Source organism: Castor canadensis, chromosome 11 (assembly GCF_047511655.1).
Source record: "Castor canadensis chromosome 11, mCasCan1.hap1v2, whole genome shotgun sequence".
NCBI classification, from domain to species: domain Eukaryota; kingdom Metazoa; phylum Chordata; class Mammalia; order Rodentia; family Castoridae; genus Castor; species Castor canadensis.
In genome coordinates, this window is record NC_133396.1 from 20,563,518 (window position 1) to 20,588,579 (window position 25,062).

A 25,062-nucleotide genomic window follows, 5' to 3' on the forward strand; every position below is an offset into this window, starting at 1 on the left:
TTTGAGGTCGATCGATCGGCTGACTATATTGACAAGATACTGATTGGTTACATGTTGAAGAAAACATACAATACAAAATACAGAAAAAGTTGGTTCCATACCCTCCCAATCCCCCCTTACCCACCCACCCCCAAATACTCATCATCGTGATTTGGTCAGAACAGGGCTCAGAGCCAGAGGTCAGGGTGGCGGAGGGTGGGGGTCATGGGTAATGGGTATGTGACTGTCACAATGCTGCTGCTGTAATGCTGCGGTTTCTCTCCCAGCTGGGAGTTGGTGGGGAGGGGGGTGCAGCCTGATGACAGCCAGCTGAAGGAAGAGCTGCTTGTCCCTTCCTCAGACTAGGGCCTGCCCAAGGCCCCAGACCAAGATCACTCCCAACAAGGTAAGGATGTGGGTGCTCTTGCTGAGTCTGTTCTCCAGCAAGAGGGAAAGGAAGGGTAACTGCTCCAACCCGTGGCCCCACAGAGCAGCGGGGGGAGGGATACAGGAGCATGTGGTTATTACCAGCAAAGGACAAGTAGGACAGCAGTAGAATGGGGGAAGTGGGAAGAGCAAAAGATCATATATATTAAAAAAGTGACTTAAGACTTAAAATTGAATTAGTATTTGTACAGAAAGGTGCAGGTGGAATAACTCCCTCCAGCCTAGGATCAAAGTTATGTGGAGAAATCATGGTGGACCCCTCCCCTGCCCCCAGTGATGGCCCGAATTGTTGTTAAGTGCGATTGGTTAGAGTGGATTCCAGTCGGGTTATTCAGGCGGAGTGGGGGCAGCGGCAGGTAAGGGGGGCTCAGTTGCTGCAGCACTGGCTCCGGCTGGCTGGGTTGTTCTCCTGGAGGTCCACACCTCGGTTCCGTCCTGGAGCGCCAGCTGCATTCTGAGGCTCATTCTTGGGAAGCTTCTTAGCTATTTGGAGAGAAGGGAAAAATGCATCTATGGGGCCACCCCAAGACTCTCCCCTAATTGTACTGGAACAGAAACTGTCTTTTACCACCCATCAGTGACAATTAGCACACAGAGGGCTCTGTGCTCTAGATGCATTCTGAGTGCTTTGGAAAACTGAGGCAAAGAGAAGTTAAAGGACTTTCCCCAGAGCTGGGTATTGCAGTACACGTTTGTAAGCCTGTAATCCCAGCACTAGGGAGACGGCAGCAGGAGGATAGAAAGCTCAAGATCAACATGATCTACATAATGAGGCCTTGTTTCAAAAAACAAAACAAACAAAAAAGAACATGCCCAAGACCACAGAGCTAAGTGGTACAGCCAGGATTTGAATCCAGGCAGGATGACTCCTGAGCCAAATGAGCTAAAAACCCTGTGAAGGAGTAGGGGATGGTAGTGGCAGGCCTAAAATGGGCAACAAGCTAAAGGTCAGAAAGCAAAGGGTTGAGACTTTGGCCCAGGCTTTAGAAACTTCTGGGGTGAACTACATACAAATGGGAGTCAGACAATGATTTTATCAGAAAGTTAAAAATGGTGAAAAATCTGTTGAAGGGACCCCACAGATCCACTAGAAGACAGCACACAAGTGCTTTATGTCCTGAGTGGTGGTGGGCTGGGGAGGAGAGGTAACTTACCTATTGCCATGAAAATTTCATTCACGTTCATTGCAGTCTTTGCTGATGTCTCCATGAACAGCAAGCTGTTGTCATCTGCATAGGCTTGTGCTTCCTGATTCAAACAGAGGTGATAGAGAGGGTGGGAGGGAAATTACACAATAGACACTGACTGGACAAATGAAGGGGTTTTCAGGTCTAAGGCTCCCTTGTTCTGGGTTCCCTCAAAACATCTACACCACACCTCCAGTTTCCACTCACATATCACATTTCTCCACTCACAAATATTGGGCTTCCTTAGGTCCATTCTGCCTTCCTGCTGTTCAAAATCACTAGGCTGGGAAATACTCTTAGAAAGTTATCCTACAATACACTTGCACATTTGGGCAAAAGCATAAAAGTATATGGATGCTACCAGTAGCACTGTTTCTACTCTTCAGCTATTACCAACAACCTAGAATCCCATCAATTATGAACTCACAAAAATAAGTTATATGGGATGGTGGAGTGGTTCAAGTAGTAGAGCGCCTGCTTAGCAAGTCTGAGGCCCTGCGTTCAAATCCCACTACCAAAAAAAAAAAAAAAACCTTATAATACCCATATTCCCATTGATATAAAGAAAGATTCATAAACGTGCTATTTCCGGAAAGACAAAAAGGCTGGGAAAACTTCAGGGAAGAGAGGCTGAGCTTTTAGGGGTTTGAAGAGACTTAAATTTCACTCTCCCTATCTTCTTGGACTGTTTAAATTTTATGATGTGCATGTATTCCTTTTGCAGTGCATTGTTTATAAGACAAAAGAAGCACAAGCTTCACCTATCCACTCATGAGCCTCCTCCTGCCTCCAAAGCAAAAAAGAACAAGAGAGGGTGGGGGCAGGGGGGAGAAATGACCCAAACATTGTATGCACATATGAATAATAAGACAATTAAAAAAAAAAAAAAAAAAGAACAAGAGAGGCAAGTGGCAGCTCCTCTTGGACCCATGCTTGAGTCATGAGTGGATAGCAGACAAAAGCTGCATGCCGCCCCCTCACATAGCCCTTCCCACAGCCTCTGAGCAGCCTAGGGAGGCCTCAGGGAGCTGGCCCACTCCTCCCCAGGTCCTGTCATCTCCCCACCTGGAATTCCACCGCTCTCTTGCTGGCCAGGTCTGCCTTGTTACCCGCCAGTGCAATGACGATGTTGGGGCTGGCTTGCCTCTGTAACTCCTTCACCCAGTTCTTGGCCCGTGCAAACGTATCCTGAGGAGACAGGGTCAGAATGTCAAAGGGACAGAAGAATCATTCATTCTACTTGAGACCACTCACTAGTGAAACTCAAACTGGCATAGCTAAGGTATCCGAAATTTCATCCCCTAAAGATTCTGGAAAACTGCCCACACCCCACCCTATAACAGAGGGCTGAGAGGCCTGAAATGGGGATTTTTATAATCCAATTCCTGAGGTTTCAGAAAGATGAAGAGCAGGGAGAGAAGGAAGGGAAATACTTACTGTGTTCGTGATGTCATAGACCACGATGGCAGCTTGGGCCCCACGATAGTACATGGGGGCCAGGCTGTGATACCGCTCCTGTCCAGCTGTGTCCCAGATCTCAAACTTGACTGTTGTATCGTCTAAGCAGACAGTCTGTGTGAGGAAGGCCGCTGTAAGAGAGAAGGTGGGGTCACCAGGGAAGAACAAATTAGAAGCCACCACTACATATTTCAAGTTGTTTCCACATTCTGGCACTTAGAAGTCTGCCACTGAGACTGGCACAGGAAAATCCTCTGACTCAATAGCCAAAGCAGACCGGCACAGGGCAGGTAAGATCTGTGTTTCTGCCTATGGGTGTGGGGATGGAGACTGTACTGCATGGCCTTACAGACTCAGCCAGGGTAAAGACAGGTAAGACCACCTGTATTTGAGCCATTTCAGGACCATTCTATAAAGAATGCAACTGGCAGCTAATTCTTAGGTCCAGGGGAAATCTGACTGCCAAGCACGGAAGGATGAGCTCTCACTCCTCCTCACCCTCATCCTCCCCATCCCTCAGGGTGAACAATACAGCTGAAGACCTGCTACAGACCAGGATATCACTGACCTTCAGTTTCATCAGGATACTTACTGGCTTAACTATGCTAGGGAAATATACACTGTTCCATTGCCAAGCTGAGGTTGGGTGACCAACTTCCTAACAATCCCTGCCACCTCCAGACATTCCAGCTAGCCCCAAACCCCACTGACCCAGATCCATTCCTGTATGGCCTCCCTGTTGCTTGACCACAGAGACCCTATCTGAGGCAAGGTGCTGATGCATAAATGCTTCCGAGGAGTTGTCCTAGAACTGGAGCCAGCTGTAGACCCAGCAGAGGATCAAAGACACTCCTTAGAAAGAAAGATGCAGTCCTTGTCTGCCCTCCCTTGCCTACTAAGGGGCTTGGGCACCACCCCACTTCCTCCTCTCAGGCTCCTGACTAAAGTGCTGAAGAAGCAGCAGAAGACTGCTGACATAGTCCCTTTTGCTTCCAGCTGTATGGAAACCAAGAGAGTAAAGAAATAATGACTCAAGTTCAAGGTTGGTCATGGCCTCTCCACTGAGGCAGGAGGCTGTTTCGACCCTTACTCAATCCTAAATGCAGATCAGAGGGAAATCAGCAGCACATTCTGTGTTCAGAAAGGGTAAAGATAGGTTTCAGAAACGACAACCTGTCACCTAACTAGGACTTACCATGCCATTCCTGTTTTGGAAAGCAAGAGAGGTCAGGGCACATGTACTCGCCTTATAGTATAAAAGGCCTCTGCAAATCCAGAGCCAGTCTCTTCTCCATAAATTCAGGTCAGTGAATGTTGTCAGTGAAGAGGGTCTAGCCAAGGCCACACAAATAATAAAAAAGCTGAGCCACAGTAGGAAACTAGTTAATTCTTAACAAAACTTGATGGGACTCTGGCAGAGACCAGATGCTGGGTTTGATTCTAGGGTTTGGTGAGGAAGAGGTGATGCCAATCCAGATGTATTTAGTCTCTGTGTGCAGGCAGCTTCCCCATTCCTCAAGGCCAAGGCCTTTCCAGGGCTATCCCAGCTCCTTTGTGCCCACTTACCTCCAATTGTGCTCTCCTGGTATTCGTGGAATTGCCCTTTGACAAAGCGGAGGACGAGGCTGGATTTGCCCACAGCAGATTCCCCCAGCAGGACCAGTTTAAACTGACAGATCTTGTTCCCAGCGGCTGGTCCGTTGGGTCGTGCTGCGCCTCCCCGACCCGCCATGGCCCGTTGCGCTGTAGTGGTACCAGTGAGTGTGGGGGCTGGGGGCCGGTGCTATGCAAAGAGGCACTTAGTGGGGAGGGGGGGTCTCTAACTGCAAAGGAGAAGTGAGAGGTAGGAGATTAGTTCTGAGATTGTCATAGGGAGCCTTTCCTAAACCACAGGTCACCTACCCCTCTGAATCCCTGATGACCTGGCCGACTGCCTTCCCCTAGGAGTCAAGATGGAACCCTCACTAGGTTGGACTAGACATCTACTTGCTCTACAACCAGCTAAGCAGTACAGTGGAAGTGATCTTCAGGCATATGGTTTTGAGCAAACACTCATTCTTGCCACTCTCAAGTATGTATATTCAACTACAAATAAACAGCACAGTACAGGAATAGATATATGCCAGCCTGTTAACAGGCTCTCTGGGCTCCCACCACTCCCCCCAAAAATGATCTAGGATTTAGGTACTACAGTCTGCACTGGACAGAACCTGAGTGGGTGGGGAGGCAGATGAAGGCACAGGAAGTTCTGGCAGAAAGCTCCTCAAATAAGGTGCTAGTCAGCACTCAGGGACTAGGGCCTGGTCAGTCCAAGTTGCTATCAAAATAGTTGTGCTTCTCTTGCACCTCTAGAAGAATTGACTAACTTTGTCGGTCTGAGGCTGGACTATGCAACCCAGTGCAAAGAATCAAAGCAATGCTTCACTCGTTCATCCTTAGCCTCTTTACCCTTTCATTTTGGATGGGCCAGAAGTCTCACACACATTAAAAAACAAACCACACACAAAAACAAACACATGCCAAAGCCAGAGTTCTGCTGGCAGTCAGATGGGCTGCCAACTTTCCCTTTTAAATAGAGACCTAGGTTCTATTCTCTATTGGCAGAGGCAGGGGGTGACACAGAGAAAGAATAAAGGTGAGATGGGGGGCAGAGGCAAACATGGCATACCAAGACTGGCACCCCAACAGCTGTACTTCAGCCCCAACAACTCAGTCACCAGGTGAGTGATAGCTTTGGAGGCTCAAGCTTTCTGTAAGCTTTGGAACTCCAAAGAAGGATGCTATCTCCAGAAGCTTACACTAAAAGGTGTAAGAACATAAATAGAATAAGCTTCACAAATGAGTACTCTGAGCAGGTATTAAGCCCTGAACACTATATTCAGTGTTTGGACCTTGGATGGAAAGGAAGGTTTTTTATTAGACTGCCCTTTGCATAATAAAATCTACAGAAGAGGGGTCTTTAGAAAAGATTCCAGGGAGAGCCCTGACCTGCTCCTGAGCAAGAATAGCATATTCCCTTGCAGTCAAGGGACAGGGGAGTGAATGAACAGGGCATGGCTGTAGGAAGCAAGTCATCTATGCCTGTGCAAGCTAATCCAAAGGGCCTGCTTTGTTCAGCCTCAAATCCTTTTTTTACACCCAAGTTCTCCCAGCAACTCATTTAAAAAGTGAGCTTCAGGAAGAATGATTCACTAACCAGAAACAACAGTTTCCTTTCTGGACAGCACCAAAGGAAAAGAGCTTTGAAATGAGACCACCTCTTCCCCAAAAGTACAAGGCAGGAAGTATTGGGAGGCGGTCCTCAATTGGTAACCAAAAATGCTATTTACATATGTCATAGGTAAGAAACTCTCTCATTCCACCCCAATCAAGAAAGATGCAGGTTTGTGCTTTCTGATTCATCAGGAATCCTTCCTCACAATGCCCATGTATGTTCTTGAAACTCAGAGTGCTTACCCAAGGAATTCATTTTTAAAGACATCTAACATTTACTGAGTGATTGCACAACCACTATCTATCTCCTTTAAGCTTTAAAACAACCTCCCAGATTTTACAGAAAATAACTGGACACTCGGGTATTAAATGCCCTGCTCAAGGCAGCATAGCATGTCACTTGTAAGTGACAGAGCCAGGATACAAACTTGGGTTCCAGCATGTACAAGCTCATTTATTATCATGCTATTCTTCCTGTTGGGGAAGAACAATGAAGGCAATGCCCACCCTCTGTTTTGTTTTGGGTTGCTGGGTTAATGAGCCTTTTTTTTTTTTTCCTGCAGCAGCTTTGCTGGCTGGGCAAGGTCTCATTCTGGAGACAGTCACAGTGATCTTGCAGTTCCAGAATACTCCCAACAGTGGGAGGAGTCACTCAAGACCAGGCAGGGCTAAGGCCACAGAGGGAAAACCACAATGGAATTACAAGTTGGCTATTACCATGAGTGCATGTGACACATAATCTTAGCTGGGCAATGAATGTGGCAATGAATGCGTGGGGCAAGGGGAACAGAAAAGCAAGTTGTTGATTCCAAAAAAATCAAAGCAGCTGGAGAAGTGCTATTAGCCTGGGCAGCAACCAGCACTTACAAGCTGAGAAAAACAGAGGTATCACATCTGAGTCTTGTCCTATCTAATTAGTGGGTTTCCAAACTTGCCTAGACAAAGTGGGATTTTTTTTTTGGGGGAGAGGGGGGTTATACTAGAGTTTGAACTCAGGGCCTTTAGACAGGTGCTGTACCATCTGAGCCACGTCGCCAGCCCCAAAGCAGGAATTTTAACAAGCCCAATGGGGAGACAAGCAACTCTCACACAGTGGTTCTAGAAACAGTGGTTCTACAATATTGTCTGCACATCACAGTTATCTGCGGGGCCAGCCTGGAGAGCCCATACAAGGTTTGGAGCTGAGCCCATTACCTACAGGTATGACCAAAGCACAGCCAGGACTAGAGCAGCTGACACACAGAGAATGAGCACAGGTACCAGCTTTGGGCATTACAGGGTGTGACTGTCTCCTTCTGCTTCTGAGTCACCTTGTAGAAGCCACCTGAGTCTCACTAGTGCTATTAGTGATGGGACATACCAGGGTTAATGACTGTCTGCCAAGAATTTTGCACACATAGTATTGAATAAACAGCAGCTAACAGTATTGACATAATTATTTATAATACCTTCTCTAAAACTATTGGTGAACAGCCCCTGGCCTTCCCAGTGAACTGCTCTACCTGGCTGGCCTAAACTGGCTGCTGACAGTTCCGGTCATTGGTCCTGACTTCCAGAAACACCTGAGCAGGCACACATAGCACTTTTTATGGTCTATTGCCTTGTGGTTTTCCTGGCCTCCCATAGGGATCACATGAGCAGAGGTATCCACCTTTTCAGACAATAAAGCAATGAAAAAGACAATTTTTGCCATGAAGGGTGCACAGAAACATGAGGGTATCTAGGATGGGTAAAGGCCAGACTCAGGACCTCTGGAAGCCTTACACCTGCCTCTTTCAGGATTGGGAAACAAAAGACATACCCCTGGTAGATGGCAAAGGTGAATGAATTCATGTACTGAGTTGCCCTGCCTCCTGAGGGTGAAAATCTTTCCTCCAGAACCAGTAGCGTTCAGAATTAAAATTTTTAAAATGGCATAGTAAAATTGTCTTGGAATGAAAAATGAAATTCCCCCCCACCCCCCCCCAAAAAAAAAGAAAAAAAGAAAAAAACCTTAAGAGCCCAAAGTTGCCCATAAGACATGATGGGAAGAAGATTCCCTCCCCCACCCCACTGTAATGGCAGTGGTAGAGCTTCAGGCCCACAGCAAAAGACTCCCCTTCTCATGATCCACTTCCTCACCCTCCAAATCAGAGCCCTGGTTTGTTCAGAGGCCTCCAAGAATGGGCACCAGTCCCAACCTCACATCTTCCACAGGAAAGAGGAGGGTGTGCAAGAACTTGGGGCACCCTACTCGGTGTGCTTTTTCCCACAATGCACACAAAAAGGCAGAAGGACTCTAAGCTCCTAAACACTTTGGCTCTGTGCACAGGCAGTTCTGGGGCCAAGAGCAGATGAGAAAGAAAGAAAAAAGTAGGACACTGCTCTTTCCTTTGGCCACTACAGGTCTGTTCTCATCAGAATCACTAGGACAGGATTAAGTCTTTAAGACCCTTTCAAGCTCTGAAAACCAATGAGTCAAAGCTAGTTAACTAACCTCTAGTATAATAAACCTACCACTTATTGGACCTTTACCTCCATTAGAAAACAATCCTGACCAATTGCATTACAATCACTAGAGGTGGAGTCCAGAACTCAGTGTTTTAAAAATAAATTCTCCAAGTGATTTTAAGTGGCTGATTTAAGTATGAGAGCTACAGCAGATATGGAAAGGAATGAGGAACCCAAGACAGAAAGGCAGTTAGATCCATGCCATGGACAAAACAGGCCATCGGAATGAGGTAGGGGCTTGTTTCATCCAACAATTGATGTCTCCAAGACACTAGATGCTGCTGGAATGTCATCCCTCCCCCATTAGAAATATTCCCCTTTCTCTCCTCTAATCCATGCAATCACCCTCTTCATAATGTTTGCTCTTCCTGGTAAAAGGGTGAGCAATTCCAGCTGACGGGTGTCTCTTGTGTTTCCTGTTTGCTTTAGAGACTTCCTCTAGCACACAGCCTGGATAGTAAGCTGATTAGGGAAACCAGACTGTTAGCCAGAGGCTGGGTGGAGACCCCTTACTTAAGGTTAGCCAGGGTGGTCTGAGAACCAGGTGACCTAATCCAGGGCCCCTGGAGGTGTTCTGGCCTTTGACTTCGGCTAATACTTCACTCTGGAGAAAAGCATTCCTGAATATTTAACACACACGAATTGAGCTAGAGAAGACTACAGCAGAATTCTGTGACTTCTAACTTAAAGAGAAGGAAACAAGGGCACAGCAGGAGAGGTAATTAGGTTCAAAGGCTAAGGCAGAAGACATTAAAAGGAAGCCAAATGGAGCCAAGATTCTGCAAATGCTTCAGAGGCTCATGTTAGCTGGGGAGATGACTGACCCACAGACTCTAGACCACAGCTCATCCTTCCAGGGGAAAGCCACCACATGGCACACAGGAGCAGAGGCCAGCTTTCCAACAGGTTGGCCCAGGTTTCTAGCTGGCTGTAGAGCCAGAAGAAAGAAGAATCTGAAGTAACATCAGCTGCCTGAGATACCTGTACCCTTTCCCAGCATGACCAGCAGGTTAGAACTTGGGAGGCTATGCCAGGTTTGGTTAAAGCCCTGGCTCCACTGTTGGTAAGCCTTGATGAAACCTTGGCCAAGTCACACAGCATCATTATCAGCTTCAGTTCCTTATCTACAATTTTTTTTTTTTTTTAGTGATACTGGGGATGGAACTCAAGGCGTCATACTTGCTAAGCAGGGGCTCTGTCACTTAAGCCACTCCACCCAAGCCATTAACTAGCTTTTGACTCATTTTGTTGAAACAGCTAATTCTATCCTTACCAATTATAGAGAAGGAAATGAAGGTGAAGTGAGGTGACTTGCCCAGGGTCACACAGCCAGTTGGTAGCAGAGCCTAAGCCCAAGACTCATAACTCAGTCAAGGAAGGCTCCCCTATCAGAGGTACAAAGAAAAACTTGGGGCACCCTGTCTTGGGACAACCCCCAGCTCTAGGGGCTCTATTCTCCCACTTCACTCTTTTCAATAAACTCTTCTGCTTTATACTTTAAAAAAAAAAAGAAAGAAAAACTCAAGAATATCACCAATGTCATTACATCTGCTAAGAATAACGAGGGCTCAACTTCTTATGTACACGTTAATAAACTATGACTCTGAACTAGAGAAACATGAGTTTCTATCAAAGTTAAAAAAAACTCACTGCTGGATGGAAAAGTTGTATCTTGATTTGGGAAGCAGATACATGGATGCAAAGAAATGTAAAAATCCATGAGTTGTACACTTAAGATTTGTAAACTTGCACATAAACTTACATATATATATATACAAGTTACATGCCATAAAAATGTAAAAAAAAAGGTTCATAATAGAATTTGCATGTAGCAATGAAAAATTAAAGCATGGAAATGATATGAAACCAATCTAGTTCTCCTATAAAGTATTTTGCCTTTTCTTTAGTATGAGAAGATTCAGAATAATATTAAAGACAATAAAAAAGATGATGCCTAAATTAAAGGGTCAAAAGAGAACAAGGATACCCAAATGTTAACAAATAAGGAAAAAGATAATGTGATTCTGCATAATAACATGATGGTTGAATGTTAAACACACACTTACTGTTTGGACTTAACTGTGGGCTAAAGAATTGTGAAGTTAAGTCTTTCTGAAAATAAACCAGTATTTATGTCTTTTCAATGGGAGAAAGAGGTGACAGTGGTGTGAGGCCCTATCCCCCATCTGTTGAGACTGTGCAGAGGAAAATGGTTTAGTGGTGGAAGGACAGAATCAAAGAGAACGGCAGGACCACGGCACTGCTGCACACAGGGCTTTATGTCTCACCTGGAGAGCAAACCAAGGAGGCCTGGCCCTGGAAGCCAGAAGCTTAACAGCCCAGGCTGAGATCTAGAAAGAACTCTAATGGGGAGCTGAAGTTGCTCATTCCAACACTAAGCAGGAGCTTAGGGGAGGTGATATAGAGGAGGAAAGGGGTATTCTCTTTAAATAGCTACAGAATGTGACTCTTTCAAGGGGATTAACCCAGAGGGGTACTCAGGGAAAAGATGGGTTCCCTACCACTGGGGCAGGCACTTGAACCCTCCTCCCTTAACTGGGAATAGTGAGGCTCCATGGAGTCCTTATGAGCCGCAGTCAAGCCCCCAACTCCACCAACACCTGCAAAGAGCCTAGTGTGTAAGGGTGCCAAGGCACTTAAGCCCTGGACCAAGCTGAGTTAGGTGGGAGCTACCCTCAAGGGACAGATCTCAGGCTTCCCAAGGTTACAGCAAGAATGCCAAGAAATCCTTCCCTGACCTCCAAGCAGCTTTCTCAGCTCTCCCCAGCAGATGGGCTCCCTGGAGAGGCCAGAGGAAAGCAAAGTCAGCACTAACTTTCAGGAGAGGATGGTAACCTCTGGTGTGCACGCCATCTTTCTGTGCCCACAGGGAGTAGGATGTGCCATGCTGACAAGGCTTGGTCAGTGTTGTCTGCCCGCACTGTCCAGGAAGAGCCCCACGACTCATGAGCAGCTGGAGGATTCTCAGTCAGTGGCCCTGTGGGTCAACAGAACATCAAGAGGCCTGGGAGCCAGCAGCTGCACCAGGCAAGGCTCTTCCTGCCCAGTGATTCTGAGAGGCACCACTGACACTGCTGAGAATTTTCCTGCATAAGTGTTAGATGCCAACTCCACACACCTCAGTTGGTCAGGTTGTGGCAGATTCCCTTCCCAAAGCAGAGCTTTCTGCAACACAAACCACACGTGTCTAGGCACAGAGTGTGGGGAGATGAGGCTGCAGCCATGTGGTGGCACAGGATCCACTAGCCAGCTCTACCCCTACCTGTGCTAGGTAGGATGCTAAGAAGAGAGCCAGCATTACTAAGGTGCTTCCCTGGCCCCAACCCACACCTGTTGCTGTCACAGGATGAAGCACATGTCATTTAGACACCAATCAGGATGGATGTGAGATTTTTGCTGATCCACAATCCTCACAATGACTCCGTGTCTGTTTTTTGTTTTGTTTAAGACAGGGTCTCACAATGTAGCACAGGCTGACTGTGAACTCATAGTGTAGCCCAGGCTGGCTTGGAAATACCAATCCTCCAAGCACTGGGATTACAGATATGCACCACCACACTCAGTTCCCTGTATCTGTTTTGCTTGTGCAATTACAACTTACTTAGTACATCACTGACTGGAATTTCATTGATGCAGGGGTTATATTCCTCTGTCTCAGATGGCCTCTACCTGGGCCGTGAGGGTCAGCCAGGACAGATACCACTTCTGTTGTCCCAAGCCCAGTAAGACTCCCAGAACCTCTGCTGAAAGTCAAGGTTACCAGCAGCACCTGTTCCCTCAGCCACGCACACCAACTACTGACACCTCTCACAAACCCTTCCTGTCTTCACAAATAACTGACAAAAGGAAGCCAACACAAATCACTGCCCTCTTTGTTTCACCTTCGGCTCCCAAACAGAGAGCAGAAGTGATATTTGAGAAGAGAGTAAGGGAAAAAAAGAATCAGGTATCCAAAACCAAATTCCTCCTGGTCAGACACCACACACATTGTGGTGAGCAGCAGGCCACCTAACAAGAACAAGGTCAAAGTTCTCACTGTGAGATCTGAGGGACAATGGCTGCTCTCAGAGGCCTGGAATCCAACGAACAGTATTCAGACAGACTTTACTTGCTTAACTTTTGTTGAACAAAACATAGAATGGTTCTAGGTAAAGAAACCAGGCAATGAATTGGTCTAAACAAGTTTCAATAAATTAACTGTACTTCTGCTTCCCTGACCCTACATTTTCTTGACTATTATAGGTGACAAAAGGTTGGAGAACTTGGGGGCTTGATGTTTGAAGTTAAGGCAAGAGAACTTAGGGCACGGTTGCAGATGAAAAGGACCACATCACAAATGCTGGACTGTGTGTTTCCTTGTTTTAACTGCACCTAAGATCAAACCTGACACACCATAGGGGCTCATAAGTATTTGAACCAAGCACATTATATAGGCAAGCCTGGGTAGTTTTGACAAGTAGACGAGGGCAGCTGAGGGCTTAAATACACATCTATCTGCTGATGACTTGGCCCTCTATGAGAGCTACAAGCCAGCTGAGGAGATTCCTCACCTTCCCCTGACAGGATGTCTCAGGTCCATGCCCCATTGGGGTTAAGAGCACAATGCTGGAGTCAGACAAACTTCAGGAGTTCTGTAGCCACCATTTATCAGGCTGGCCTTGTGTTGTGTCCCTGAACACATTTCTTTACCTGTAAAAGGGAGATACTAGCACCCCCGCTTCCAGGGCTGCTGGGAAGCTGGACCACAGAAATACTCAGCAATACTCCCAAGCCAGGGAAGCTCTGCTCCTGGAAGTCCCTGAGAAGAAAGTGGATCTCTCAATCCTCGTGCTCAGACACCCTTCATACATTTCTCACCTGTATTTTAATTTAATTTTTGACTTAGCATATATTAATTCTTTCACCTCCATTTTTCCCAGACCCCATTCTCCAGAGCCCCCTGTGTGGAGAAGATGCTGAAGAGGATGTCTTTCACTAGTTTCCTAGAAGGAGGCCTGGTTTCCTAGAAGACTCCCAATGTCCTGTCAATAACCTCAATCTTGAATTCTCTGGAGACGCTCCCAATGCCACAACCACCACCATCCCACAAATCTGCAGTTTGTAGAAACCCCTAAGGCAAGGCAAATCATAACCCCTTTAAAAAAAAAAAAAAAAACAGCACACAACACAAAGCGCCTTAAAGCCCCTAGGCCCTTTCTTCCATCTCAAAGCCTCTTTTTCAGGAAAGGGAAGAAGTAGTTCAGTTGCTGAGAAGGGGAGGGGACAAGAACAGGGCAGCTGATGAAGAAACCAGAGATCCTTTTAAAAACCAGGCTGAAAATGAGAGAGGTTTGGAAGTGGGCGTCATTCATTACCACAGCAATCTGAGCAGCCCAGAAGGCCATCTGATGACTAGGAGAGCAGCCAGGGTAAGGGAGGCCACCCACATGCTCCTCCATGCCTGGGACACTCCTGATAGAGCCACCTGAAGGGGACACACATAGAACTATGAATAGAAGGCAAGAAAGAGGCTTGTAAACCAGCTCCTGTTAGGATTCTGAGTTAGCAGGGCTCAAGTTACATGTCTTCAGAGATGACAGTACCATGAAAGGATTTAAGCTATGCAGTGACAGTCTGCCCTGAGCCTGCCTAGAGCCACAAAGGCCACACAAACTCTCCCAAAGGGGAGGTAGCAAAAGACAAGGACCCAGACCACATGGGATTTCACATATAATCCCAGATGCAGACAGTCCAGGAAGGTTTGGCTGGAGAATTTAGCATATGAAACCAAGAATGATTATGTCCATACAGCACATCTTTCTAGACAGAAAATGCCAAAGTAAATGCCATTTTTTTGGATCAGGTGCAAGATCAGTATGAATGAGTGAGTAAAGGTGCAGCAGCCTGCTGTTGGAATCAACTGCCAGAATGAGTTGATTCTCACAGAGTGGATTTCCCAGGTACATTTCCACCTTACCCAACTCTGGAGAGTTCAGTGACTAGGACTAACCACTGCACGAAGAACAACTGGAACCCATCCATATAACTCCCTATCAACATACTGGAGATAAAATGTTTGCTAAACAGGCAGTGGCCTTGGAAAGACAGCTAATTCTAGGACTGGAGCAGGAAATACACAAAGAGCATCTTGTAGTGCCAAAAAGTAAGGAAGTGCTCAAAAAACAAAAACAGAAAACCTCACAATGATGGGGTAGGTCAAAGGAAGCTGAAAGAGCAAAGAATGGTCAATGCTGGAACAATCTGAGCAATAAAAGAAAGTAGGATTGGGTTATATACCAACGTGTAAAATAAATATTCATGATTCGATACTGACATATAAATAATTGAATAAATAAGTGAGAATAGACAAATCTCTTGTGTAGAAGAATTCAATAATTCATGTAAGTATTCTACCCTACAGGAAGGGGCCTAACTCCCCACCCCTTAAGTGTGGGCTATACATAGTGATGTCCTTCTAAAGAATACAATATGAAGGGGGTGGAACTTTACAGTGAAGTTTCAACTTACTAAGATTGACATAGACTGTGGTAAGTCACGCTTGATATAATGTGATGAAAATGGCACTTTAAGTCAGGTGTAGTACTGCAAACCTATAATCCCAGCTACTCAGGAGACAAAGGCGGATCATGAATTTGAGGCCAACTCAGAGAAAATTAGGAGACCCCCATCTTAAAAACAACAGATAAAAGGACTGAGGGTGTAGCTCAAGTAGTAGAGCACTTACCTAGCATGCTCAAGGAGCTGTGTTTAAAAAGAATTAATATGGTATTTTACATCTGAATCTACCTCCCATCACTCCAAACCCTAGTCTAATCAAGAGAAAAACATCAGACAAATCCCAAGTGAGAGACATGCTACAAAATACTGAATATTCCTCAAAACTGTCAAGGTCATAAAAAGCAAGTAAAATCTAAGAAACTTGAGCCAGGTGTGGTAGCTCATACCTGTAATCCCAGCTACTGAGGAAGTAGAGACCAAGAGGATAGAAGTTCAAGAGTAGCCCGGGCAAAAAGTTAGCAAGACCCCATGTCAACAAGCCAGTTGTGGTAACACATGCCTAGGGTTCCAGCTATGTGGGAGGCCGTCCAGGCTGGCTGAGTAAAAACATGACACCCTATCTGAAAAAGATAACTAAGGCAAAAACATAAAAAATAAAAAGGCTGAGGGTGTGGCTCAAGTGGTAGAGATCCTGCCTAGTAAGCACAAGGCCCTGAGTTCAAACCCCAACTCTGCCCTCCCCCTTTCCCCACCAAAAAAGTCAGCCAGATGCCAATGGTTTGAGCCTGCAATCCTAGCTACTCAGGAGGCAGAGATCATGAGGATCATAGTTCCAGGCCAGCCCAGGCAAAAGGTTCACGAGACCTTATCTTGAAAAATAACCAACATAAAAAAGGATTGGTGGAGTGGCTCAAGTGATACAGCGTCTGTCTAGCAAGCGTGAGGCCCTGAGTTCAAACCCCAGTACAACAGTAACAACAACAAAAAAAGTCTAAGAAATTATCAGCCTAAGATGTGAGGACTAAATGTACTGTGCACTCCTGGACAGACAAAGGGCATCAGGTAAAACCTAAGGAAATCTGAATGAAGCCTGCACTTTAATGTACATACAACACTAATACAACAAACTACTAATGGGACACTGGGTGGAGAGGGGTTGTGAGAAAACTCTCTGTATTCCTTCATAACTTGTCTAAAACTATTCTAAAAGGAAAAGGTCATTAAAAAAAAAAAAAAGGCAGCGGCTCATCTTGTGACAAGACACGATCCAAGGACTCCAAGTATCATAAACTCACATTCCTGCAGATAAGTTAACCTGACATAGAACAGGGATAAGAGGGGTATGCGGGAAGGTGGTTGCAGGAAGCCAGAACAACAGTCTCAAGGTAAGCAGAGGATTATGCCCAAATTCTGCAGGCATGGGAGTAGAGAGTTTAAAAGAATACCTCAGAAATACTCAAGGAGGGCAGCTCTCACCTTCCACTGCTGCCACCACTTTTTTTCTTTTTTGGTGGTATTGGAGTTTGAACCTAGGGCCTTATACTTGCTAGACAGGAGCTCTACAACTTTAGCCTTGCCCTCAGCCCTCTTTTTTCTTTTGGTGTTGGAATTGAACTCAGGGCCTCATGCATGCAAGGCAAACACTCTACCAAGGAGTTACTTACTACCCCTAGCCCTGCTACCACTTGCTTAGGACCAGCCTCACTCTCCAGAATGAGCCCTGTGTAGACACACAAAATAGCAGTCACAGACCAGAGTGAAATTCACTTCCACTCATCCTTGCTAAGTGCTGGCCTGGGTTTGGTGCTGCCTCACCACATGCAACAGCAAAAACAGCATGTTCTGTCCTGCTATCAGACATACAAACTGTAGAAGCTGGTCACCAAGACTGTGGCCACTCAAAGTCAGACCCATCTCTCCTACTAAACCCTTCACTGGAAATGGAGATTTGGAAAGCTCTACTTTCTGGAAATTTGGTTTGTGACCTGGCAGGTCCCAACCATTATCTGCTCTGTAACAATCATTCTGTTTACCTGCTTGTTCTGCTATCTATGAGCAACTTTTTCAGATGAAGTAAGTACACAGGTTCACTACATCCAAACTCTATGAGTCTGGGAGAGGGTGTTAAAGGAAGCAGGCAGGCACGTTTGGATGTCTGCCTTCCCTTTAACAGCTCCAGTGGAGGACCCATTATGCTGAGTACCAGGTTGGCTACGGACCATGCAGAAATAAAACAGATGATCTATGACCCTAAAGGGCTCATATAACAGAGGAGGTAAAAAGGAGCAGGGAGCCAACAGTGAGAAGAAAGGCCATGCAGAAGAATCCTTACCTCCTTGGACCAATGGAAAACTTCATAGAAGAAGCAACATCTAAGCTGACTAGAGAGAAAAGTAAGAAAATGCAGCTTCCAGGTAGGTAAAGTGAACAAGAGCCTTCTAGGAAAAGGGAATCACATAAATTTATCTCAGAGATGGGACAAAGAGAGCTGTACTGTACAATAATCAAAGTACAAACTTTCTATTCTAACTCCTGCAGGGTCCCTCACTGTAACATGGGGCTGAAAACACATGCCCTCCTTTCTGGGGTTGTTGGGAGAAGGGAGTAGGCCCAGAAAAGTGCTAGGCATATGGTAGTAAAGCTCATGAAGTTAAGCATTTATTTGTATTACTGCTCCTGTATACAGGAAACAGGGCTATTTACTCTGAAAAAACTAGTCTTTTACAATGTCAGGCAATTAAAGATGCAGAGGACTCCTTTAAATAAATTCCAATTCTCTTCTGCCAAGTTTTTTGTTTGTTTGTTTTGCTTTTTGGCATTACTGGGGTTTGAACTCAGGGCCTCACATTGGCTTGGCAAGTGCTATACCACTTGAGCCAGGCTCCAGCCCCTTTTTTGCTCTAGTTACCTTTTTTTTGGTGGTACTGCAGTTTGAACTCAGGGCCTCACACTTGCTAGGCAAATGCTCTTACTGCTTGAGCCACTCCACCAGCCCTACTTTACTTTTCAAACAGGGTCTCTAGTTTTTGCCAGGGCTGGCCTCAGACCACTATCCTCCTATGTATTCCCCCCATGTAGCTGGGATTACAGATATGCACCATCATACCTGGCTTATTTATTGAGATGGGTCTCACTAACTTTTTGCCTAAGCTGGCCTTAAACCATGATCTCCTCGATCTCTGCCTCTGAACAGTTGGGATTACAGGCATGAGCCAAAGTCCTCTACCAGTTTTTTTTTTTGGGGGGGATGGTACTGGGATTTGAACTCAGGGCTTCATGCTTATAAGGCAGACACTCTATAGCTGAAGCCATGCCTCCAGGCCTTCTGCCAAGGTTCTTGAAAGCACTATTATCTGGATTTTGGGACATCCTAGTTTGTAAACCCTACCTGAGACACTGCTTTTCAAACTGCTCTGCTCCAACAAAAGTACCCTGACTCTTGGCTGGATGTGTAGCTCAGTGATAGAGCACTTTCCCCAGCAGCTAAGAGGCCCTTTTATGGCAAAAAAAAAAAAAAAAAAAAAAAAAGTCAACTTAAGTCAGGAAAGAGGAGATGCAAACACCAAGAATCTAAGAATCAAAGTCAAAACAGTCTACTACAACTAAAATATTGTCTTCAGGTCTCCTGTTTTGTTTACAACCATGCAAACTTAGCCCTGCCACCTGTAATTGATACAGGACAGCTTTAATGTGAAAATGCTTATAACCTAAAAGATGCAAAGACCTCAACTGTGAATACCATGTGGTGTGCTGGTATTCACAGCACACCACATGGTCTCAGTGGGTCTGAGAATCCCAAAGGGAGCAGCACAATGATTGTGTTACCATTTTCTTCTGTAAAATGGAAACACAACTCGTATCACTTCTGTTCAATATCTATGAAAAGAGACAACATATGAAACCATCAAGCAAAGTACTAGATATCGCAGCAGACATTTGGTACAAATGTTGAATCAGACTTCTAGGGATGAATTATGATATACCTTCAAAATCCCACCTATCCATCAAAGGCAACTGCTATTTTGTGAGGATCTATTCTGTACCTGGCACTGGACTGGCCAGGTACAGTTGTTTCTAATTCTGTTAGATATTTAATAACCCCAAACAGGTCCAGTGAGGTCAAGTAACAAGTCCAAGGATACCCAGCTGGTAAGTAGGGAAGTGAGGATGGGAATTCAGGTCCAGCTGACTTTAAGGCTCTAATTCCTTCCATCTACACTGCCTCTCTGTTTACTGGGCAAGGGTTACAAGGTTCTTTCTAAGAAGCACTTGCTTGAGTGGTGCTGAATTTAAATTTATGACTTGGTTGTTCCCATGTAAATTCTAGTGAGAGGAGCTCCTGGTGGAGAAGCACATTTTTCCCACTTGCAAGCAGTAAGCAGCATCAAAGGGGAATTAGAGGGCCAATCACAGGCCAGCTCAGCTGGTTCTTGATCCATCAACTCTGCCCAGTGACACCTTTCAGCCCACTCTTACTTTCATTATCCAGCTATCATGACTTTCAGGTTTCCAATAAATTAATGGCATGCAGATATTAGCAAATTATTGGGTTCTTAAAAGTACTAGCTTGGGACTCTCGGCTGTTATGGACCCCAGAGGCAGAGCAGAAGAGGGTTAAGAAAGAAGATAGGGACTAGGGGAGTGGCTAAAATGATAGATCACTTGCTTGGCATGTGTGAGGCCCTGGGTTCAATCCTAATACTGGAAAAGAAGGGAAGGGGATGGGAAGGGAGAGAAAAACAAAGCAAAGAATACAATAGGAGGTTGGGGGAAGAGGCTGGTGGGTGAAAACGGAAGAAAAGGAGGAATTCCAATGATGAAGATGACTAAGAGTATGAACTTGTGCCCTTGCTCACTCAGCCTGTGTGTTCATTCATTCAACAAGCAGACCAGATTGGGAAGAGGACCTGTTATTAGGAAAAATGAGGTTACAACTGATCCCAAGTCCCAAGCCATGGTCTGACCACAAGCCATCGTCTCTAAAAGTGGACACAAATCACACTATCTCTAGGACACCTGTGAGGAATGTGTAAGAAAAGACATTCCAACTTTACAATGATTTAGAAACGTTAGTCCTCCTATAGAATAAAGGCAGAAAAAGGCCAACTAATTGTGAAAGGCAAGAAGGAAGGAGAGCAGCAGCCTGCAACGAAGGGCTTCCCTCTCACCAGAGACCTTCTTTCTCTGCTGAGCAGTGTCAGATCTCTGCTGAGCCTCTATAATTTCTGAATGCCAGAGTAACTACAGAACCACTTGGAGGTCTGGTCCCTTCCTTGTCCCTCTGAAAGGGAGTTTTTCCTCCAAAAGTGCTCCAGAGTCAGATAAAAGTATGTCCAGACCAATGAAAGAAGGGCCTCTCAGAAGGCTGGCCTTGCCTCATCCCAGGACACCTGAAGAGCTCCAAGAAGAGTCACCATCTGCTCCTGAAGAAGTAAGTCTAGTAGAGACCAAAGGATGGTGAGCAGTCAGGCCTCTCTGGTCCTGTCCCTGTCCTTCAGAGATACAGCTGACCAAATTAGAGAAACTCAGCTAGCCACAGGAGACTCTAATGAGCCCACAGATAGCTTGTGATCTAGCTGGTGAGCCTAGTAAGGAATGGTTTTGTTGTTCTTCTTGTTGTCCAATAAAATTGAAATAAGTCCATCACAGGTCTAGCTCCAAATATTGTAGGCATTAAGGTCAGGCACGGTGGTACATACTTGTAATCCAGGCTAGGTAGGAGACAGAAGTAGGAGGATTGCCCTGGGCAAAAAATAGTAAGACCTTACCTGAAAAATAAACTAAAGCAAAAAGGGCTGGAGGTGTGGATTAAGGAGTAGAATATTTGTCTAGCAAAAGCACAGTGCTGAGCTCAAACCCCAGGACCATCCCCTCCCAAATGTAAGAATTAGAGACTAGCAATTGTCCAGAAGTAGTCAAAAAGATCTCAAGCTTTTGCAAGTAGCATCCAAGGACCATTAAGGTAGTCCAGGACACTGAAGAACTGCAGGAATACCCAAGGATTGCATGGCTTTCCCTCCCTTCCTCCAATGTAGACAGCAAGGGTCAGTCATGGCCTCAGAGTAAGGCTATTCCTCAAAAGTAGTCTCTGGCCTGTACTTTGGCCACACAACAAAAGAACCTTTCAGCTTGGTCTGAGACAGCAGCCATTTTACACACTTAAGTCCCAAGCAACACACAAAGATCGTATGTCAATTCGGTTGGGGACACCAGCATTTTCTAGAAAGTATGGAAATTCCTTTGCCTGCAAAAATTAATCATCTCAATTTACTCCTGTGTAGTAAGTCCAAGCCCAGAAATGACTGGAAAAAGACTGTGGTGTGGAATGAACCTGTTGCTCAGTTGCACAGTGTATGTGTTTGGGAAAGAGATGGCCCCTCAACTCCAGACTCCTCATGTTTGGTCTTATTCTCCTCCCTACAGATCAGCAGACACAGTCCCTGGAGGAGCAGTCCCTCTGCAGCAGCTTGGAAACCACTCACATGCTCTGAAGGGACGGCTCTGAGCCTGGAGCAAGGGGGTGGGGGTGGGAGAGGAGGAGGGGAGAGAGAAGATAATGAATGGGCAGATCCACCCTGATCTGTGATCTGTAACTAGGATTGAGCAAACCTCAGCTAAATTCGTCAGAGGCAGGAAGACAGATACACACTCAGAGATACATAACATAACTAAAGGATAGGGCTGGGGACACAGGGAGCAAAACAGAAGACAGCTGATTCCCAACAAGTGACCCAGAATTCAAACTGTGCTTAAGACCTGGTTGGCTCTGTGGTTTGAGGAAGGAGAGGAAGTAAGGAGCGGTGGGAAAGCAAACGTACTTCTGTGCGTGTGGAACGGTCTTACCCAGAACCCTCCTCCTCCGCCGCCTAAAGGAAATTGAGATAAAATTCTTTCAGAGCTGGAGGGAACACTGTTTTTTTGTGGGACGCGGGGAAAGAAAACGGCGACAGACAGTACTCTCCGCTACCTCCAGAAGAGAAAGGAGACAGGGTTCCTTCACACCTGGCAAAGACCCTCCTCAAATTTTGGGAGCTGGGGGGGGGCCGGGGAGCGAAACTTAAGATCCCTCTCTCCCACAACTGAACTGGACAGACCGAAGGAGAGCCACAGAAGGGTCCCTAAGGCTACAAAGGGTAGGTAAGCAAAGGAAAGAGCTCTCCCTTTGGCCCGACGCCTGGGGAGCCCCTGAAGAGGGGGCTACGGGTCGGGGGAGGGGTCAGTATCCCACTAAGCTGATGTTTAGCAAGAGGAAGGATTGCCCGAAGAGGCTTCAGCGCAGGCAAGACACTGGTCCTGGGACAGGCACACTCACCGCGGCTCTGGGGCAGCGGCGTTACTTGGGGCCGGGGTTCGCACAGACTCCGCTCCTCTCCCCCCCGGCGGTGTCCCAGGCTCCGGCCTCCACTTCCGCCTTTCAGCCGCTCCGGATCCGGATCTCCAACTCCGCCCCGCCCCTCCTTACTCCCAGGTGACTGACGGGGCGGAGAGACCAATGGGAGGCACTCTTGGCCGACCCACAAGCGACGCCGGCGGGGGGCGCAGGAGAGGAGGTAGAGCACGCACGGGGGATGACGGGACTTGTAGTTTGCAGCCCTGGGAAAAGCAGGTGGCTGCCTGGCACTTGTACTTAGGGTGGAGCTGGCTGCGGGCTGGGCGGGGCCCGGCAAGGCCTGCTGACCGCGTCCCCACGGGAGGCTGGTGGCGGAGCACTGAGAGAGGGCAAAAGACTTTGTATACAGAATTGGGAAGGGAAAAATATGATGTGAATGAATATGCACATATGGCCGTGTGAACCAGTCCTGTACACTCGCTTATCCGGAGAAGCCTCTGTGTGCACTTTGCGACCAAGTCAGCTCTGAGATCCCGTCTGTTGGGGACATTCTGTAACGGGAGAGGCGGTGGAAACGCTGTAGGGAGTGCTCTCTGAAGGAAACCAGGTGAAATCAAAGGGAGAGCTTCTGCCTTAAGCCTTCCTACTTTGGCTCAGCTTCCAAACACACCAGGACCTTCCGCCACCCCCAAACGGAACTAACTCTTCTCTCATGCCAAGTACAGAGTCATACAACCTCTGCCTGGGCACTCTCCATCCATCAGTATAGATTAGAACCACTCCCTACACCACATGTGGGTCAGGACCATTTCTGTTTCCCCTCAATATTATCCCCCTCAACATGGATTAGGACCACTTTTTCTTCTGCCCACCTCCTACCTCCCGACACAGTCCAGTACCTCCTCTGCTTCTGCATTTCACTCCGCAGGGACACTACTCAAAACCTGTATGGAATCAAAGCCCACACAGAGACAACCGTGGCCATTGTGCCTACACCAGTGTGACCACCAGTGAACACCACTCATACCCTGAAACCTGAGCTGGAGAATTCCCGTCTGGGAGGACCTGCCACAAAGGTGTGTCTACATCTAGTTTTATCTGGTCACCAGTGTGCTTGCTTCTTATAACATCTATAACCTCCCCTCCCGAAGGCAGTGATTGTCAGAGAAGTGAAAGTTGAGAAAGAAGGGGGTGGGGGGTGGGAAGGCAGAATTTTTATTTAGGCACTGAGGATTGAACTCAGGGCCTCCTACTTGCTAGGCAAGCACTGTACCACTTGAGCCATGCCCCCAGTCCTTTTGCTCTTTAGTTTTATCTTTCACACAGAGTCTTGTGCATTTGCTCCTGCTGATCAGGAACCATTATCCTTCTGTCTCTGCCTCCTGAATAGCTAGAATTACTGGTGTGTGCCACCAAGCCCAACTTCCTAGCAGGTTCTTGACTGGTGACAAGCTTTTCTCCCACCCCTGTCATACCTAACCCTGGAACAGTAGTTCCTTATTCATAAGGGATAATTTGTCACCTGGGCCCACCTTTCCAAGGGGGAGGTAAGCCTGACCCATAACTGTTTCTCCCTCACAGTATGTGTATTTGTGGCTGTAACTGGATTGAGGGGAGGAGGGGGTATAACAGGGCCTTAGGGACTCATTAAGATTTCTCCTCTAGTAGCATGAATATGGTGCCGAGTGACTTGGCTGGCGCCTTTGCCCTTCCTAGAGACAGCAACAGGGCCCTGGGGTATAGTGAGGAGTGACTGCTGAATTGGCTTCTCCAAAGCCCTGGGGCTCTCAGATCAACCCCCCCAAAACAGTCAGAGGCAACAACTACAAAAATATAAGAGTTTATTTCCTATCCAAAAGTGAGCTCACGATGTTGGATGGGAAAGAGGGGCTGGAGACCAGCGTGGATTTTCAAGAAGTCTAGGCCTTAAGTGAGACCATGTTAGAAGTGGGAAGAAACAGCCTTGACTGAGGTTTGGGGATAGAAGCAGGATAGGGAGTAATGCTGCAAGTATTTTGAGTTGCTGGCAGCAGAAGAGACCACCATGAGTGACAGCCTGCAAGAAAGACACAAACAGAGATGTTGACATCTCTATTCTATGAGGGGTAGAAACAAACATTATTGTACCCCCAAAACACCCACTGGGCCCAGGAACTAGGAAGCCTACACTAAGACTGGAATTGTAAACACAAATACCCACAGAGACCAAAGAAAGAATACAAAGGAGAAAAACTAACTGGGTGTCAAGAGATGACCAAGAAACTTGGTGACCACAAAGAAGGAGGGACTGCAGATTCCATCTAAAAATGACAATTGCCACCCAACACCAGATGATTACTGACAATTGCCAGATGAATGTTGGTTCAGGGTGGTCAGACTATTTTTTTTTTCCTTTGGGAGTCCTGGGGTTTGAACTCAGGGCTTCACACTTGCTAGGCA

The 25,062-nt window shown here is 46.5% G+C and overlaps 2 protein-coding genes and 1 long non-coding RNA gene across 5 annotated transcripts in view; 1 reads left to right on the forward strand and 2 right to left on the reverse strand.

The window, feature by feature from the left end:
- Positions 1–22,755, reverse strand: Rab5c (RAB5C, member RAS oncogene family). 3 transcript variants are annotated; one of them, XM_074045749.1, is made up of 7 exons: positions 22,606–22,706; positions 22,112–22,159; positions 4,638–4,894; positions 3,051–3,202; positions 2,679–2,801; positions 1,581–1,674; positions 1–909 (listed from the first exon to the last, which is right to left on the reverse strand). In XM_074045749.1, the coding sequence occupies exons 3-7, from the start codon at positions 4,801–4,803 to the stop codon at positions 794–796; spliced, it is 651 nt and encodes a 216-aa protein (XP_073901850.1). In that variant the 5' UTR covers positions 4,804–4,894; positions 22,112–22,159; positions 22,606–22,706; the 3' UTR covers positions 1–793. The 3 variants fall into 3 exon arrangements, with proteins under 3 accessions (XP_073901850.1, XP_020034080.1, XP_073901851.1); XM_020178491.2 differs by lacking the exon at positions 22,112–22,159 and having other exon boundaries at positions 22,606–22,755; XM_074045750.1 differs by lacking the exons at positions 4,638–4,894; positions 22,112–22,159; positions 22,606–22,706 and adding an exon at positions 3,783–3,956.
- LOC141413730 (uncharacterized) overlaps positions 21,820–25,062 on the forward strand; it is an 11,482-nt gene continuing 8,239 nt past the window's right edge. Inside the window, exons 1-2 of the long non-coding RNA XR_012438564.1 lie at positions 21,820–22,426; positions 23,552–23,699. This is a non-coding gene — a long non-coding RNA (uncharacterized lncRNA). The remainder of the gene's footprint in view (positions 22,427–23,551; positions 23,700–25,062) is intronic.
- Kcnh4 (potassium voltage-gated channel subfamily H member 4) overlaps positions 24,448–25,062 on the reverse strand; it is an 18,810-nt gene continuing 18,195 nt past the window's right edge. Inside the window, exon 17 of the mRNA XM_020178514.2 lies at positions 24,448–24,679. The gene's annotated coding sequence lies outside the window, so the exon portion shown is untranslated. The remainder of the gene's footprint in view (positions 24,680–25,062) is intronic.

Bases quoted from the DNA above. Each gene is read 5' to 3' on its own strand.
- Rab5c (XM_020178491.2), bottom strand. From the start codon at position 4,803: ATGGCGGGTCGGGGAGGCGCAGCACGACCCAACGGACCAGCCGCTGGG. The intron at 2,802-3,050 runs GTAAGTATTTCC...CTGTCTCCTCAG, and splicing joins TCTATGACATCACGAACACA to GATACGTTTGCACGGGCCAA. The intron at 910-1,580 runs GTAAGTTACCTC...CTCTCCAAATAG, and splicing joins TGAAATTTTCATGGCAATAG to CTAAGAAGCTTCCCAAGAAT.